This window comes from Dasypus novemcinctus, chromosome 11, assembly GCF_030445035.2.
Source record: "Dasypus novemcinctus isolate mDasNov1 chromosome 11, mDasNov1.1.hap2, whole genome shotgun sequence".
In the NCBI taxonomy this organism is placed as follows: domain Eukaryota; kingdom Metazoa; phylum Chordata; class Mammalia; order Cingulata; family Dasypodidae; genus Dasypus; species Dasypus novemcinctus.
Window position 1 is genome coordinate 88,411,879 of NC_080683.1, and position 17,285 is coordinate 88,429,163.

A 17,285-nucleotide genomic window follows, 5' to 3' on the forward strand; every position below is an offset into this window, starting at 1 on the left:
TAAACAGGGATGAATACAATTAGCTTTGAAACAATTTTGTTCCATAGAAAGATGGTCAACTTGAATAAAAAATTTTGAAAATTAATAATTATGAAAATGATGCTTCATCATCCACATCACATATGCAAAGATGAAGTTTTCTGGTCCTTGAAAAGAAACAGTCCAAGGGAAGCAGAGTTTTGGTTTACAACAATCCCTAAACAGTGCTTTCTAAAGAGCATTTTACCTACTTTTAAAATACAGAATCCTATATTCACCTGATAAAATTTTTTAATAATTCCGTTGCTCTTTGGAGTTGGGAGTAGGATGAAGAAATACATACCGTAACTATTCGTTGTGTCTCCTGTTTGCACACATCAAAGTGATCAATCTATGGGGTTATATTTTATTTTGTATCAAAATAAAGACTGAAATGTTGGTGTTATTCTTTTCCAAATCATGCTGTCGTTCTAATAGCAAAATATGAAATTCAAACACTCAGATTTGCTCTCTATGACACAGCATCAAATTCCAATTTGTTACAGGAAAGACTACTGTGTAAATGAAAGGCTAGGTTTAAATTATGTTGCAAGAAATTAAAATTCATGACATTTAAATATAGAAAAGTATACAAAGGATGCTAATAGTATTGTTTAGTAATTTAGAGGTCCAAATTATATAAAAAGAATATTTATAATTAAGAATAACCAGTATACATGGACCAAAGTAGACTTAATATTATTGTTGTAATGGAAGAACTTGTATCATTGATATAAAGATAGTGGTTACCAGAGGTTCTGAGTGGAGGGGGAGGGATGAAAAGTTGGAACAAAGGGAATTTTTAGAGCATTGGAATTGTTCTGCATGATATTGCAATGGCAGATACAGGCCATTATACATTTTGTCAAAACCTGTAAAAGTATAAACCATAATGTAAACTGTCGACCATGGTTAACAGCAATACTTCAATATCTGTTCACCAATGTAACAAATGTACCACACTAATGTAAGATGTTCTTAATAGGGGAATATATGAGAAGGGGAGAGGGTGGGGTATATGGCAGGGGTTCTTAACAAGGGGTCCATGGCCTTGAATTGAAATTGGAAAAAACATCATTCCTGTGGGGACGTGTTGGTGCAGGTGTGATATATTTATTAAATAATAAAAAAAAAAATAGAGTGTGGATTTAGTAAGGGATCCATGTTTTCACCTGACTGGCAAAGGAATATATGGAAAATAAAAGGTTAAGAACCCCTGGTATATGAGAATCTTCTATATTTTTTATGTAACTTTTCTATAATCTAAAATTTCTTTAAAAATAAAGTTTAAAAAATTTTGCATGCTATGTGTATTGTGTTATTAGTCTTGTGAATCATCTTGAGGCCAGGTGGATCATTCCAGAGGTACAATCAAGCGCTCCAGGAGTGGAGGGGAAGAAGCTATCCCTTCTGGCAGGTAGTCTTCCTAACTGGGTCTGAGATGGACTACCTGAACTTGTGTGACAACCTGGTGTGTATGAAACAGGGTACTTTTTTCCTGAAAGGGGTGTTCATGTGTATGTGTGTGTTTCATAGTTTTTCTTGAGCTCTCAGAAGGAATACTGCAAAACTTTAAGAACCCCTGGACCTGAGCAAGTAGGTGAGGTACTCTGTGGAGGGAGTCACTTAATCTACTTTCTGAGAAACGCTACAGAATTAGGCATACATGAGGAGAGATGAGCAAAGGCCACAACATGAGCAAAGGAAAGCAAGAGGGAAAATGCACGGTCTCCATCAGCTGGGTGCAGGTTTTGTAGGGTGTCAAGAAATACCCGTGGAAGAGTGCATGGACTCAGCTCATGGATGACTGGGTAGTTTACCTTTCTTTAGTTGGGAGTCAGTGACGGCATCTGAGGATTTATTACATATATTTTTATACAGTTAGAAAACACCTTAGGAAGTCTGGCCTGGCAGTAAGCTAAAGGGAGAAGAGAAGATATGGGTCAAGTCAGGAGGCAGATGAGACTGTCCAAATGTGAGACAACAAGGCTAGAGGAAAAGCCACCCACAGAATCAACGCGATGGTGACTTAGAGCCTGGTGGTCGCAGGGGAATGAAGCTTCTGATTCTTAGCCCAACAAGAATGGAGAGATTAGGAAGGGGACCTGGAGGAAAGAGTTTATTTTAGCAGGTAACGTTGAGGTGCATCAGCATGGCAATTCCTGCAGAGTGTTGCCAAAATGAAATTTGAACAGTGGGGTTCAGCTACAGATAAAGATGTAGAGCCACCAATTCCTCTCCAGGACTGAAATGGTGAGAGTGGGGGAGGATACTGTGAGGGGGGATGAGGTAAAAGGGGTGGAACTTTGACAAATGCCAATCTCTGGAGGTCAGGAAGAGGAAGGAGAACCAAGACTGAGCAGAGCTTTAAAATACCTCAAGGACAAGCTGTTCTCTTCCTGGAATCCTGCTCATGCTGTTTATTTGTACTTAGCAGAAAAGCGTATTTAGCAAAGCAGAAAGGAGACCTACCATCTGTGTGAATCACTGAAATGCCATATTCCTTGTATCCACCTGAGGTTCTTTATTCATTTTTTTAAGCGTGCATAAGAATAGTTTCATGAAAAGCTATTTTGGCAGTCATTTACTTTTGAAATTGGACACTCTTCATAACAGTAACAGTGTCCAGTGTTTATTACATTTACAAAGGTCATTGGATCCTGACGCTAGCTTAGGAATTTATCAACCATTAGTGAATCTAGCTTAGGAATTTATCAGCCATTAGTGAATCCACTGGTCTGTGCCTAAGTAGATACTTTGGCTCTCAGTCCATTAGTTATGGACTACCCTTCCTCATTAAGGGCTTTGCAAAGGACCCATACCTAGAAATAAATCAGTAGCGAACAGAACTGGTCCCCCCTATAACATACTTGCACAGGTCTTTACAAAGATGACGGAGCACTGTGCTGAGATCGACAAGGCACAATCTGAAACGGAAGCACGTTCAGTTGATCACTGCAGCTGTGATAGGTCTGGTTTTTTTCTTGGTAATGAGGTCTTACTTCCTGTGGCTAAGGAGACAGTTCTGGTCTGGCTGGGATCACCCGCAGGCCCTTGGTTGCCCTCATCCTGCTGGGACTGGCCAGGGCTGACAGGTCCACGTTTCCCTTCAGGGCCCTCTGTTCTGAACGTGGAGGGTCTCGGTCTTCAGCTGTGAGCCCCTGGAGTGCACGTGATTGCAGGGGTGCTCTCTCTCTTACTTAAATGCTCTGACTCCTCTCCTGGGAGCAGAGCAGAGTTATCCTTTAAGTTAGGGGTATGGATTTAAATCTCTCTGGATGGGAAGAATCACTTATTGCTTTAGAGCTGACAACCAGTCTCCAATAAACCTGGGCACAATTTAACAGAACTGGAAAGTCCTTAAAGGTGCTCATTAAATTGACATTCACTGGGCTCTTACTTTGTACCAGGCATTGCTCCAAGAGCTGAGGATTCCAAGGTGAATAAGACTTGCTTCCCTGGCTTTTTGGAGCCCCCAGTTTAGTGGGGTAGTTGGACCCATTAACAGATAATCACAGTACAGAAACAGAACTCGGCACAAGGCATTATGGGTTCTCTGGAGAAGAGCCCTGATGCAGGGGGATGGGCTGCCTGGAGGAAGAGACTTCAGGGGTAAGACTTAAAGGATGAGTGGGGTTAGCTAGATGAGGAAAGGAGAAAAGAGAAAGAAGTCACATTCCAGGCAGATGGGATGACAAGTTGTGTGATATTGCCTGGAGTGAACATGCGAGGCAGGGAGCAAGGGGTGAGGCCGATGAGGCTGGGGGGGGGGGGCAGGTCACATGCCTGCCATGTGAAAGAGCATAGACTCTCCTATAGGACAGCATCTTCAAGTGTTGTTAACTGAGGCCCACAATAACAAAGCTATTAAATACTGCAGTGCAGTACACAGACATAACAAAAGCAGAACTGTGAAACCATGCCCTACTGTAGGTGATGTACCTCGATATTTTGTAGTCTACTCTATTTCCTTTTATTCTATTTCCTTTTCTTTTCATGCATAAAAGACAGGGTTCCTCTATACCACCCGATTTTTAACAACTTGCCTTTGTGGTACATTTGTCATAATTGAGGAAAGGACATTTTTGTAATTGTACTATTTAGCTATAGACCATGATTTACCTTAGAGTTTATTGTGTGCGTTGTGCAGTTCCATGGATTTAAAAAAAATTTTTATTCTAGTAACATATATACAACCTAATATTTCCATTTTAATTACATTCAACTCTATATTTCAGTGCTGTTACTTACATTCACCATGTTGTACTATCATCACCACCATCCATTACCAAAATTTTTCCATCTCTTTATTTTTTTCATTTTAAAAATGCTAGTTACAGGAGTGGCTGTGGCTCAAGTAGTTGGGTGTCCACCTCTCACATGGGAGGTCCTAGGTTTGGTTCTGGTGCCTCCTAAAGAAGAGGAGCAGTTGCAACAAGCTGATGCAATGAGCTGACCAACAAGCAGGCACAATGAGCAGACACAATGAGCAGGGAGCAGATGTGGCTCAAGCAGTTGGGCATCTGTGCCTCCCACATGGGAGGTCCCGGATTCAGTTCCTGATGCCTCCTGAAGAAGAGCAGATAACGAGAAGACACAAGCAGACACGAGGAGCAGTCACAATGAGCAGACACAGCAAGCAGACAATGAGCAGACAAATGAGGGAGACATCTGGGGGGTGCGGGATGCTAATTACAACTCTCCAAACTTATTTTAGGACCCACTAAATGGTTCACAAGCTACAGAATCAAAAGCACTGCTCTAGATGGTAAGGGGAAATGAAAGGTCTTAAAGAGAGCAAGTAGTGGCGTGGTCAAATGGTAATTTAGCTGGAACACTCTGGCAAGGCGGGGAGGATGGATTAGAAGGGAATGGAATGGAAAAAGGAGAGGAGGAGACTTGTTTGACTGAGAGATAATGAAGGCCAGAACCAGAGAAGTTGTAGAAGAATGGAAAAGAGGGAAGAGAGAAAAAAAATTCAGGTGATAAATTGGCAGATCCTATGCTTGACTGGATGAGGGGATGGGTGGGGAGGGGGGAGACGGGGAAGGAAGATTCAAGGATAAGGATGATTCCCTGTGGCTATCTTGAAACCTTGAAGAAATTATTATTTTTTGTTATAATGTTCTCATGAAAGATAATCACACATTTGGCTTTCAAAGAGCACTGTCCTGACCACTATTCTAAAAATATTGGCTAAGGGTTTTTTTTCTATTAGAAATTGGTGGTATTGAAAGCCATTTGTTTTTATTTAGGAAATTTTAGAGCAACTCTTCCTGAGAGATGATGATGACTGAAAATCAGGGTGGAGAGCCTAGTTTAATTTGGTATTACTGACAATAAAAATAAACATAACTAATTAATGAATTTGCAAATAGTCATAATAGTCATTTCCCATTTGTTGAATTTGCTTTTTCACCCTAGCCTTTATAAACATGTCCACACACGTGTGTCTTCCTATTAGAAGGAAAGTGACCCTGTGGGTGGTGGTGGTTCTGAGCGCATGTGCTGCGTGGAGTGGACGTGGTCAGCATTGGTTCTCAACTCCTGGGCCCACAGTGATGATTTTCTGCATGCTAAGGTTATACCTGGAAATTTCTCTCACCTTTTTGCATTTGTACGGCCTTGGCTTGCATTACCCTCCCTAAACTGCAGCTGCTGGCCAGTCAGGCTGCTAGATTTGCCCAGCATAGCTTTCTTGACTTCATGCATAACCTTCTAGGAACACAGTCCTGGGCAGCTTTGGTGTGTGCAAATTGTGTGTGAAACAGTTACACACAGGCATAACACCTCACTTACCCTCTTGCAAAATCAACATGTCTGTCCACCCAGACCTGAGGACCAAGAATAATTGCATTCTTATGAATATGAGAGGCAAGCCATTCTAACAGTTTCAACAGGATGTTAGGTCCACATACTTAAATTAGCAAATTACGGCAGCAAAAAAATGTACTGATGTTCAAAAACTTTATACCGACTGTCCCTTCTTGCTGTAATATCATCTTGCCTGTGCCTGAAATGCCTTCAGAAGCATCCACCGTACCTCGTGGTCCCGCTGCCTGGCTGCTGTGGCCCTGTTCATGTCGTCAGCATCCCTGACGTGATTAAGGGCCTGGTCCAGTGATTCTTGGAGGTCTGACAATTTCGCGTGGTAGTCGTCTAGCTGCTCCAGCACGACAGGAAACAGCGAGCGGGTATCGTTGTGCAGCCGCTGCCAACTCTCAGCCTGGCTCAGCACTGGGAAGAAATGGAGACAGAAACTCAGTTTGGGCTTCACCTTGTCTCCTCCCATTCAACCTGGCATTTAGCAAAGTTGTGAACTTGTCAGGCCATGCCTTCTCAACTAATGGGGATTGCAGTTGTTTTTCACAAAAATAGTCCAATGTTCTATTTATGAAATAAAAAAGGAAACGCTATTTTGTAGGCCTGGGGAGTCCCTGGGCCACAGTCAGCTAGAAGAAACGCTTGATTAGTTTTCCCATTGAGATGATTATACTTTATGTGAAAACCACGTCATTATACTATGCGTGTTATTAGCCGGATTACTAATAATTTTACCATATAAAGAGAACTTGTCTACTCTCTAGTTTTCACTATTAAAAATAACCCAAATTTATCTTGTCAGTAATAAGATGTTCACAACAACGCATTTTCTGTATTATCTCCAGGCATCTACTTTTAGTTAGCTCCACTAGGTCAAACAAAACCCTCTAGTTGGGTGGAAAGATGATTTAATGGCAATGATACCATATTCCTAAACTGGGTATGGATCTTTATTCTCTGCTCCAAAGCACATGTACTAACTATGTACCATACTTCTTGGTTTCTTCAGGGAATATCAGTCTGCCTTGTTGAGGTTTGGAAATTTCTGTTACCACTGGTGAGCAGAAGATAATGTTCATGGCAGAGTAAGGAAAGTGGCTGGAAATGCACCACTAGGCTGAAGGTGGCTAAGGGAGCAAGGTGACTGCAACTATTTCCCCAGGGCAGACTCGTTAAACTCCAAAATAGGCAAGGAGCTTGTGAGCATCTGGCAGTATCACTAGCTCTCCAGCCCTTCTGACCATCAGCCTCGTCCTTGACTCAGGGAAAGCCTAACATGCTTCTTTGGTTCTTTTCGTTAAGACTTTACATGGTTGATACCTTAACATACCTTTATGACAAGAATAGTTCTCTTCTAGAGTATCCACAATAATTATTAACAGAAGTTGATAGTGACAATTGCAGGAAAATGACTTAGCCCAGTTGTTTTTAGTGCTCTTTGAGCCATGGGCTCCTTTGCAATCTAGTGACAGCTAGGGATCTTTTATCACAATGTATTTTGAAATGCACAAAATAGAATATATAGATTAAAAAGAAGACCAAGATATTTTTAAAAAACCAATTTGGTAATATAATAATATGTGCTTCTTTACTAATGCATTCAATAACAAGGTCTAATAACTAGCATAATTTCATACTATTGATGAGTTTAAACAATGTTGTGGGAAATCAGCAACAGGTAAAATATGATATACAAATCTGTGATTTCTTTTGTTGATTGTGTAGATTAAAAAAGGCCACAAATTCTTTGTGGTTCCTCCCATCAATAGGTAGAGCCTATTTCCCTACACTTTGAGTCTGGGCTGCTCTTGACCAATAGAATGGAGAGGAAGTGACATTGTTGCGTTCTAAGTTTAGGTCTCAAGAAACCTTGCAGCTTCCATTATTGCCCTCTTGGAAGCCTGCTGCCATCTGAGGGAACTTACTGATATTGTACTATGGAAATATTGTGATTAGTAATGGAAGAAATTGTAGCATTGATGTGGAGAAAGTGGCCATGGTAGTTGTTGAGGGTAGGGAGAGGGAAGAAGAGATATGATGTGGGGGCATTTTCAGAACTTGGAGTTGTCCTGGGTGGTGCTGCAGGGACAGATGCTGGACATTATATGTCCTGCCATGGCCCACTGGGTAGACTGGGGGAGAGTGTAAACTACAATGTAAAGCATTATCCATGTGGTGCAGCAGTGCTCCAAAATGTATTCACCAAATGCAATGAATGTCTCATGATGATAAAAGAGCGGGGTGGGGGGTATATGGGGACCTCATATTTTTTGAATGTAACAGTTAAAAAAAATAGAGGAAAAAAAAGATCAACCCTCAAAACAATAACAACAACAACAACAACAACAAGAAAGCACAGAGTACAATAAATGAAGTATGCCTTAAAAAAAAAAAAGACTGGGACAGACTCCTTGAGGGTAAAATGCCATGTAGAGAGAGTTCCAGTCATTGCAGCTAAGGCCCCCAACAGGTTTGTCAGCTGAGCTGCTCAGGTTGAGCCCCATTCAAATTGCCAACCTGTGAAATTAAGAGCAAATAAATATTTGTGACTGTTTTAAACTAATGTTTTTGGTGACTTGTTAGACAGTAATTGATAACGACACAGTGGCAAGTCATAAGGTCAATAAGATAACTGTGGTTTGATGCTTACCTCTTCCATTAAAGGTAATGTTAAAGTGAAGGTTAATAAGAATAAGGATTTAATCTGTTTCTTATTCAAGATTACAAACCACCTGGACCCCAGTAAAGAACCCTTGGCTTAGGAGGTTTCCTGACACTGCACGAAGTCCTTGGTTGTGTTCTGAGAGGCATCTCTTCTCACACTCCACGTTCATTTTCTTATGCTGATGCCAGGCTGGAATTCCATGCAAACTGCCCCTGTCCTCAGGCCTGGCTACACTATTCCATCGTCCTTGTTCCTGTTCCCCTGAACTTCTGTAGAATGAAGCACAGCCTATCTGCCTGTCCTCCTGACCCTGGTCAGCACACATGTCCTTCTGAGCTTTTTCTAAGGGATTTCCCATTAATATCCATAGGAGAATAGAATGCGATCAAGAGTAAACAAAACAAAACCCCAGAAAGCAACACACACATACACAGACAAAAACAAAACTCCAAGGAAAGTTGAAAAACAATAAGAAATTGCAAGTTTCCCACTGAAGGCAGCACACTTATGTACAAAGGGAATCAAAACAAGTTTGCTCAACTGAAATATGAAAACCTAAATTAAAAGTCATGCACAGTACTTGAAATACGAATGCTGCTAACCCTGTAACTTCTCTGCCTTTTTAATAAAGTTTCTCTTATTGCAGTTCTGGGAATTGGTTCTCTTCAGTCCTCTTTCCCCTGTTTTATAAGTTTTCATCATCTGCTAATTCCCTACTTGTTCCCCACAGGAGTAAAAGTTGTGTAGGTTCTTTGTGGAATCTCAGCTGATCCCCTAGGGCTCAAGGTTGGGCTTAGATATAAAAATCTTAGTCATATAGTCAAGTTGTCCTGAATGTTTCCCAGAGGCCATGTGTAAGTTCTAAAGAGCTCTGAATTTTGTCATTGGTGGCTTTGACCACATGTTACCTGTAGACTGTGTCCTTCCCTGGAATGAACAAAGAAAGCAAACCTGAGGTGGGTCAGCTGGAAGGTGAGTGCACTTACATTCATGGGCTTCGTCTGCCTCTTCGTCCACAAGCTCGCGTTGGGTGAGGAATGGTTGTCGGCGTCTAATCTCCTCGAGCATTTCCTGGGCCAACACCAGCTTCTCAGAGATTTCTTCTGGGTTAAGGGCCTCCTCCACCCCGTAGTAGAGCATCTTGTTGTTGATCTCTGAAAGGAAGAATATGGTGAAAGAAGGCAGCCCAGATCGCTGAGAAGGCATTTTACAGAGATGCTGCTGAAGACAGGGAGGGAAGGGGGTGGGCAAAGGGCAAGGCTGATCCTGAAATGCAAAGAGGAGCTCATTCAAAGACAGCAACTCGTGTTCACATGATGAATATGGGTGTTAGCAGTGGAGTTCATCACATATTTCTGAGAGAAGTAAAATCAAGTTACCCATGCTTCTCTGTTCCCCATTACATAGGAATGAGAATAGGACAAATACGGAGTCCATCCTGCTTTCATCACATCTGAGCACTTCACTGATTTGACAGCTTTAACAGTGAAGGCAAACAAATCTAGGGTCTTTGATCAACTTTCTATATAAAATATTTAACTTGGAGAAAATGTTCTAAGATCTCTCCTGTCAGGTATTAATTTTATATTAGCCAAGGGTTTAGCCAAAGCTCTAAGGTAAAATGAGAGCATGTTGACAGTTGCTCAAATGGGTCTTTCAGGTTGTTTTATAGACTGGATGTAAAATAGGGATTTGTTACAGGATCATGTTCATTTTTATCATAAATACTTGTAGGTTTTTCGGCAACAGTTACTTGCCTTCTACATTATGTCTGTTTGTCAAGATTGAGCCATTTTGGTTTATGGGTAATTTCAACCCTACTTCCAAAGTAGTTCTAGAATTTAGAACTGTAAGGGACCACTGAGGCTTGGAGGGATTCAGTTCTCTGACTCCTTCTTCCTACTTGATATCAGCAGAAGAAAGATATGTATTTGCCATCTTGTTCTATGGCAGCTATGGAAGGAAGCATTTTATCTTCCTGGCATAAATGAAATTGTGTGTCTGTGCTCTACTATGATCTATGGAGTTGGCCATAGACAAGATGGGTAAACAAACACTGGTGTCACATAAATCATACCAAGACAGGGGTTGTATTTTATATGGATAATAGCTTGAAGGTCACTGACAGTTATTTTAGAGATGGTTAGGAATAAGGAATGGCCCACCATCATACATGCTGTACAGTATTCTTGAATTCCAAAGGAAGGGTGATGAATGGGGGGAGTGGTTTTTAATGCTATAAGTATTACTGAGAAAGTTATAGGTAAATTAAGACATGCTAAAAACAACATGAGGGGATTAAGCATATACTTTTCAAGTAAAGTCTAAAATGTTAACTCCTGAAATAAATTAAACATAGATATTATTTTCTCAGCTCTAGTAATTGCAATGCTTAATTCTTTGGCATTTTGATGCAAATATTGCATATACAATTTTAATCTGTTTTATTTTAACCACGTCTGGTATAGATTAGAAAAAAGGAAAATTAGACAAAAGCATTTTTACCTTTGGTTTGGACACTGTTCATACATTATGTTTAAAAGTTAAAAACTGGTGGAAATATTGTTTCTCATTAATATTTGTTTTTTTTCATCCTTACTTATGCTTAAAGGATCAAATACAATTCAGATTCTTTGCAAAGGAAAGTCTTAGAATAAAAAATTTGAGTTATAACAGCAAAGGTGAATTATTTGCTCTAAATGCCTTACTAGGGTGCTGGCTTTATTTGCTGCTTAAATTATTCTAGTTGGTTAAGGTCAGCTAATCTTCTAGGTTCAGTATTATCTTTTGAACAAAGCAACAGGAAGCCTAAGATGCTATAGGGAAAGAATATTTTATCATACATGCAAAAGCATGAAGTAGTGGAGATGGGAGGATGGAGTGTTTGAAAGGCATGTCATTTGTTTTTATTATGCATTATAGGCACCTAAGGAAATGTGACAAATGATTAATCTTGGCACATGATATCCCTTTGTCTGGAATAAGCCCCTGATTTATTGGTATAAAGATACAAATCTCCCACGGTGGGTCCCTGCCTTTGTGCCCTGGGACGCACTTGGTGTTATCATCCAACCTGTAATATACAGGATAATAAAAACTATGGAAACACACAAATACTCTATCTTTGCAGACCTGAACCCAAGGAATTTGTCTTTATCTTAGAACAAATGAAATTGCCTGTTTTCTTTCTGAACTGAAGGCCAACTGTCAGTATGTTATTAAGATAATATTCAAGATACAGTTTGTCCTTATCAGAAGTTAGATCATGAAGAATGAGTAAAACTTCAAGAAGTAAGGCAAAATGTGCCACAGTGCTTTAGGGCAAAGGAATCTCACACAGCCCACTCCAGCTCACTTCTCTCGTCTGGTTTGGGGACCTGGAGCAGGTTGCCTGCCTGGTCCTTGGTAAAAAGCATCAAAGAAACAGCGTGTGATAGTTTGGATCAGTCAACAATTTACTGCCATTCACCAAAGGCAATGTTTTCTCTGCAAACAACTAACAAAAATGTGTAACTCCTACAAATCTCTTGTGTGTTGGAAGCACCAGAGCATGTAATTTCCTCTGCTGGAAAGGTAATCTGGCATTCCACTTCTGTGAAATGTCGGAAGAGGTAATGACTACAGATTTATACTTGAAAATCAACAGATAGAGATGAGGAACAAGTGCTCAGAAATCCCAGACAAATAAACTTGAAGATTGTCTATAAAATGAAATCTGTCATACTCTTAACAACAGTTTCCGGTAACAGAAGCTGTTTTTAAATTTGTTGTTAATAACATAATTGGTTCCTTGACCTTAAGCCAAGCCAGGAGAGAATGTATTTACCTTGGATTTTATCCCTCATATTGTGAGCCTGCTCGACAAGCTGAGTTGCATGGTTAATGGTATCCATGGTTTCTCTTTGAACCAGCTTGTCCTTTCTTGAGACTTGGTTTTCCTGCAAATAATTCATATAAACAATAGATTAAATTTACAAGAAATGACACAGTGTGGGGAGAGCATAATGTATTCTATAAATATAATTTTTCCTGACATGTGAAAATTATATTAACATATAAAATGCTCCCAGAAATCACATGTGAAGGATAATGTGATACTAGTTATAGAATCACAGGATGTGCCAACATCACATGCTCTCTTTATGCCATTGGTCATGGTACCACCTGCACCAATTATTTTTCATATGTTCATTTACCTTCTGAATTTGTATAACTTTATTTTAAAATACTTTCAAACTTACAGTTACAAAAATGATACAATTTCCATACAGAGAACTCCAACATACCCCTACTTTCCCAGATACTCTGATCCACCGAATTTAACATTCTGCTTCATTTGCCATATCATTCTATCATCTCGATTGATCTATCTATTATCTATCTATCTATCTATCTATCTATCTATCTATCTATCTATCTATCTATCTATCTATCTATCTATCTATCATCTGCCTGCTATGTTCCAGGTCTGGCTTTCCTTGTGAATGGTTTCTAATGCTTTAATTTTCTGCTTTGCCTGGGCCATCACTTTCTGTTTTTTTTGTATGTTTTGTAATCTTTGTTGATACCATTTTGATATTTTAATGTGTTATTGCTGGAATTTAGACTCTGAAGCATCTGTTCCTTAAGTTTGTATCCAGGTAGTGTTAAGGTAGAGCTTTCCTTGAATGCCAGGAGCTAATAATAATAATAATGAGGAGGAGGAGGAGGAGGTGGTGGTGAGGAAGGAAGAGGAGGAGGAGATGGTAAAGAAGGAAAAGAGAAAACACCTTTCCTGGTCTTTGCAGATTGACCTGTGCAAGAGGGCTCCTTCAGAGCTTATCCAACAATGAATTTAGGGCATGGTTCCAGGTTATAGTACAGGGCCCTCCCTGATGTTTTCCACACATGTGTCTTGTCTTGGGCATGCTCATGTGGCCCTAGAATTTCCCCATTTACATGGTTACAAATGCCCTCTCTTCCCTAAGAAACAATTTCCTCATAGGTCCGGGCACTGCACTGCCGTGTGTCCTACAGCCAGCAAGCCCTTGCCCGGGGCAGCCAACTTGACTGCTCTTCCGCAGCTTTTGTAGGAGATCTTGGTAAGCCACCTACTATATGCAGGGTAAGTTCTGGGACGGTGATTCCCTCAGGCCATCACCAGACTTATTGGGTCAGACACATATGCTCCCAGTATTCACGTTAGGGTTACTCTGCTTCCTCTGCAACTGGGACCAGGGATCTGTTTCGAACTTCTCTCTTCATCCAGTATTCTACTTAGAGGATTATGCCATGATTTTTTTTCCTGCAGTACTTGAACACTTTTCAGATCTAACCCAAGCAAGTGACCCTGTAAGATACTGCAAGGAAGAGAATGCAGAAATGGTATCATAGCAAACATATGCCCCAGAGGTTTTTTTTCTGCCAGTCTATTAAGTACCTTTATGCAAAGCAGTGCCATGGAGTTGTGAAGCAGGTTGTGCAGTGGCTATGGGGCCACCAGTCTCTTCACTAAACTGGGGGCTCTCTGAACAAACATTGTGTGTATTTTAGGAGGTACTAGGGATTGAACACAGAACCTTGTACAGGGGAAGCAGGCGCTCAATTACTGAGCTACACCTGCTCTCTAACGTTGTGTTTTGAGTCATTGCATTCCTTCCTCTAATGCCAGTCTTCCTCTTGGCATGTTCTAAGTCTTTCCTGAGAAGTTGGATTTGTGGTCCCTTTATTTTGTCACCCCTCTCACACTGTAAAAAAATATGGACACAAATATTTAAGAAACTTTAAATTTTTTAGCAAGTTGAATTTTTATCTAGTTTAAGTTGGATTATATTTGCAAAATTCAATGCTCATATTTTTGACTTTGGTTTGTCCCTCAAGAGAGAAAAGCCCCCTTGTTATGACTATATTCATTTAACTTAATTTTTTTATAAGGAGCTAAAGTGATGAAAGAAAAATGGAGGATGTCACACCTTTAAGAAAGCCTTTTTTTCTTGACAAACACCAGAGGGTGCTGCAACACACCAGTCTCAACCTCTCTCAATCTCTCTCTCTCTCTTTCTCTCACCTGTATCTCTAAATCTATAGTCATAACCATATCCTTATCTATATAATTTATTTATATTATTAATAAAAGATCCAGGTAAAGGGGAACATCGGTAACTTTAAATTGCAAAATTATCAGATGTAATATACAGTGATAGTTTAGCTGCATGCTTTATTTTTTCTGTAACTTTGCTTATGGAAGAAAAATAATGATAAGGGCGCATGTTGAAACAGGTGTGCCTTGCTTTATGAAAAGCTGAAATTGAAAAATTATCTTTCAACTGTAAACCAGGAGATGATTTATATTATACATGAATTAATTACTTACCTCAACAGTGAATTCTCCTTGTACTTATTTGATATAAAAAATGACAAGAACTTTTTGTAATGCAGTGAATAATGCTTATTATACCTAAAACAATAATTTTAAAAATCAGCCAGATTAAGTGAAGATGATAACCAACACCTGGTCATATAATTTATTGTTTAAACTGGGGCACTTTTTTTTTTACTTTCAAGTACCTTTCCTTCTCTGATCTCTCCTCTGAGCTATAGATTCATATCTCTTTTATGGGAATTTCCAAAGATACATCATTCTTAAAATGTCCAGAGTAATTCAGTCTTTATTTTTAGTCTTAGTCATTATTTCTCTAAGTCAGAGTGGTTCCCTCCTTGCCACCCCTCACAGCCAAGTGCTCAGTAAACATTTTTGATTCCACTTGCCATTCTGTCCTCCCTCCTCATCCCATTACCACAGTCACAGTCCATCTCTGCTCTCTGTTCTCAGAGTCACATCAGTTTTTCATCCACACTGTAGAGGAATGTGCTTGAAATGCATATCTCATCAGGTAAATGACTTCCAAAGTCTGCAGGATGAAGCCCACATTCCTTAGCATGGTGGGAAGAGTTCTTCATGACTGGCCTCTGAGAACTTCAGCATTATCTCCAGTTCCTCACCTTCCGATTAATCTTTTGCAAGGCCAAGCAAGGCCAAAGTTCTTTAGTCCCGTGAACATGCCATATTATTGTGCTCTGATAGCACTTTTCCCTCTCTTGAAAGTACTTAATAAACTCCCAGGCATTCTTTAATACACATTTCTAGCAGCATCTTCACTGAGAAGCCTTCCCTAATGTACACCTGATGAATTAACCGACTCTTCCTTAGAGTTACTTCTTTAGCCTGTATCATGCCTATGTTATTGAATCCTGTGTTATAATAATAATTACTTTTTTTACATTTCTGTCTTCCCTACTTTACTTTGAGCTCCTTGAAGGCAGGAGCCTTGTTGCAGTCATGCCTGAATCCCTACCACAGTAACTGATATATACCAGGTATGCAGTGAGCCTTGTGAAATTGAAACATACACTTATTTTCATCTCACCTTATTGGCAGTCATGGGCCTCAGAAAGTTTTGAAGTGGGAAGGAAATTTCTTTTCTAGCCCATCTTAAGAATCTCTTTGCCTGAGTTGAAATGTGTGAATGTTCAAAGTTCTTTTGTGAATCCCAGAAAGGATCATGTTCTTAGAACTAATCCATTTCTGTGGATATGAGACACTTTGCAGTAGATTTAGTTAAGGGACCTTTATTAGATCTCTTTAGGGCCCTTGACTGGATTATATCAGTGAGGCGTGACCTAGGTTAGGATTCTACCCTCTTCTGGAGCCTTACATAAACTAAGAACTGAAAGCAAAAGCACAGAGAGAAAGAGCTGCTGTTTTTACCCTGCCGTGTGAAAGATGAATCCAGGATCATTTATAGCTAAGAGGGAGGCCAAATGAAACCCTGAGAGGCTGAGAGAGAGGCCAGAGGCTGGAATCAGTGATGCACAGAGGCACAAAAAGAAACCCCTGAGAGGCTAACCCACAGAGCAGTTCAGAGCTGAAGAATTGAGCCGTGCCATGAGCTTGATTGCCCACAGGTGAGCTTGAGAAGAAAGCAGCTTGGAGGAAAAAGCAGAGACCCAGTTGGAGAGCCACCATTTTGCCTTGCCATGTGGCAGAACTCCAGGATATACTAGCAGCTAACCTTTGGTGAAATACCATTTCTGATGGTGCCTTGATTTGGACATTTTCACAGCCTCAGAAGTATAGTTTTTACCCTAATTAATTCCTATTATAAAAGCCAACTCATTTCAGGTAATTTTGCACTGGCAGCCTTTGGCAAACTAAGACAATATACAAGGAGCTTTTGCTGTAGGTGACAGGAGGGAGGAGAGAAAAGGTGGAGGAGATGGAGAAGGTGGAGAAGATGGTGAAGTGGAGGTGTGGCACCTTCTTAAGCCAGCCTCTTGGAGATTGGGCTCTTTGATTTGAGGAATTACAAGGCACTGAGACCCAGGTAGTGAGGGGCTGCATTGAGATTGGGAGATGGCCACATTTTCCACCTTTCCTTGTAGCCCAGTGCTGCTCTGACCTCAAGCATGGTGGCTTTGGGAACATGGGAGAGAGGACTCTTGCCATGGTCTTTGGATTTTCATCAGAGGCATGATCAGCAGTGGTAACTTGAGGCTCCTTAGAGCAGTGTCTTTTTGTGAGCACAGATGCATGGGCTCTGTGTAGGGGTTCTCAAAGTAGGTGGTGGGAAAGGACCATAACACTTTTCAAGAGAGGGTCGGAGGATTTGGGTATGCAGGTTGTTGCAAAATTAGTAACTTTAGGTTAATATAACTTATGGGTTACATGAGATCCATGTGACAGGCATTTTTCAGAGATATTAATCAAGTTCAAGAGAACATTACTGTAATTTTATCACTG

The 17,285-nt window shown here is 40.3% G+C and overlaps 1 protein-coding gene across 4 annotated transcripts in view; it reads right to left on the minus strand.

Moving 5' to 3' along the window:
- Positions 1-17,285, minus strand: part of LAMA4 (laminin subunit alpha 4) — a 153,696-nt gene that overhangs the window by 62,208 nt on the left and 74,203 nt on the right. For all 4 annotated transcript variants that reach the window (XM_071218633.1, XM_004455854.5, XM_058307300.2 and 1 more), the window contains 3 exons: positions 12,333-12,444; positions 9,493-9,660; positions 6,062-6,255 (listed from right to left, as the gene is read on the minus strand). In XM_071218633.1, the coding sequence (XP_071074734.1) occupies positions 6,062-6,255; positions 9,493-9,660; positions 12,333-12,444 (474 nt within the window). The remainder of the gene's footprint in view (positions 1-6,061; positions 6,256-9,492; positions 9,661-12,332; positions 12,445-17,285) is intronic.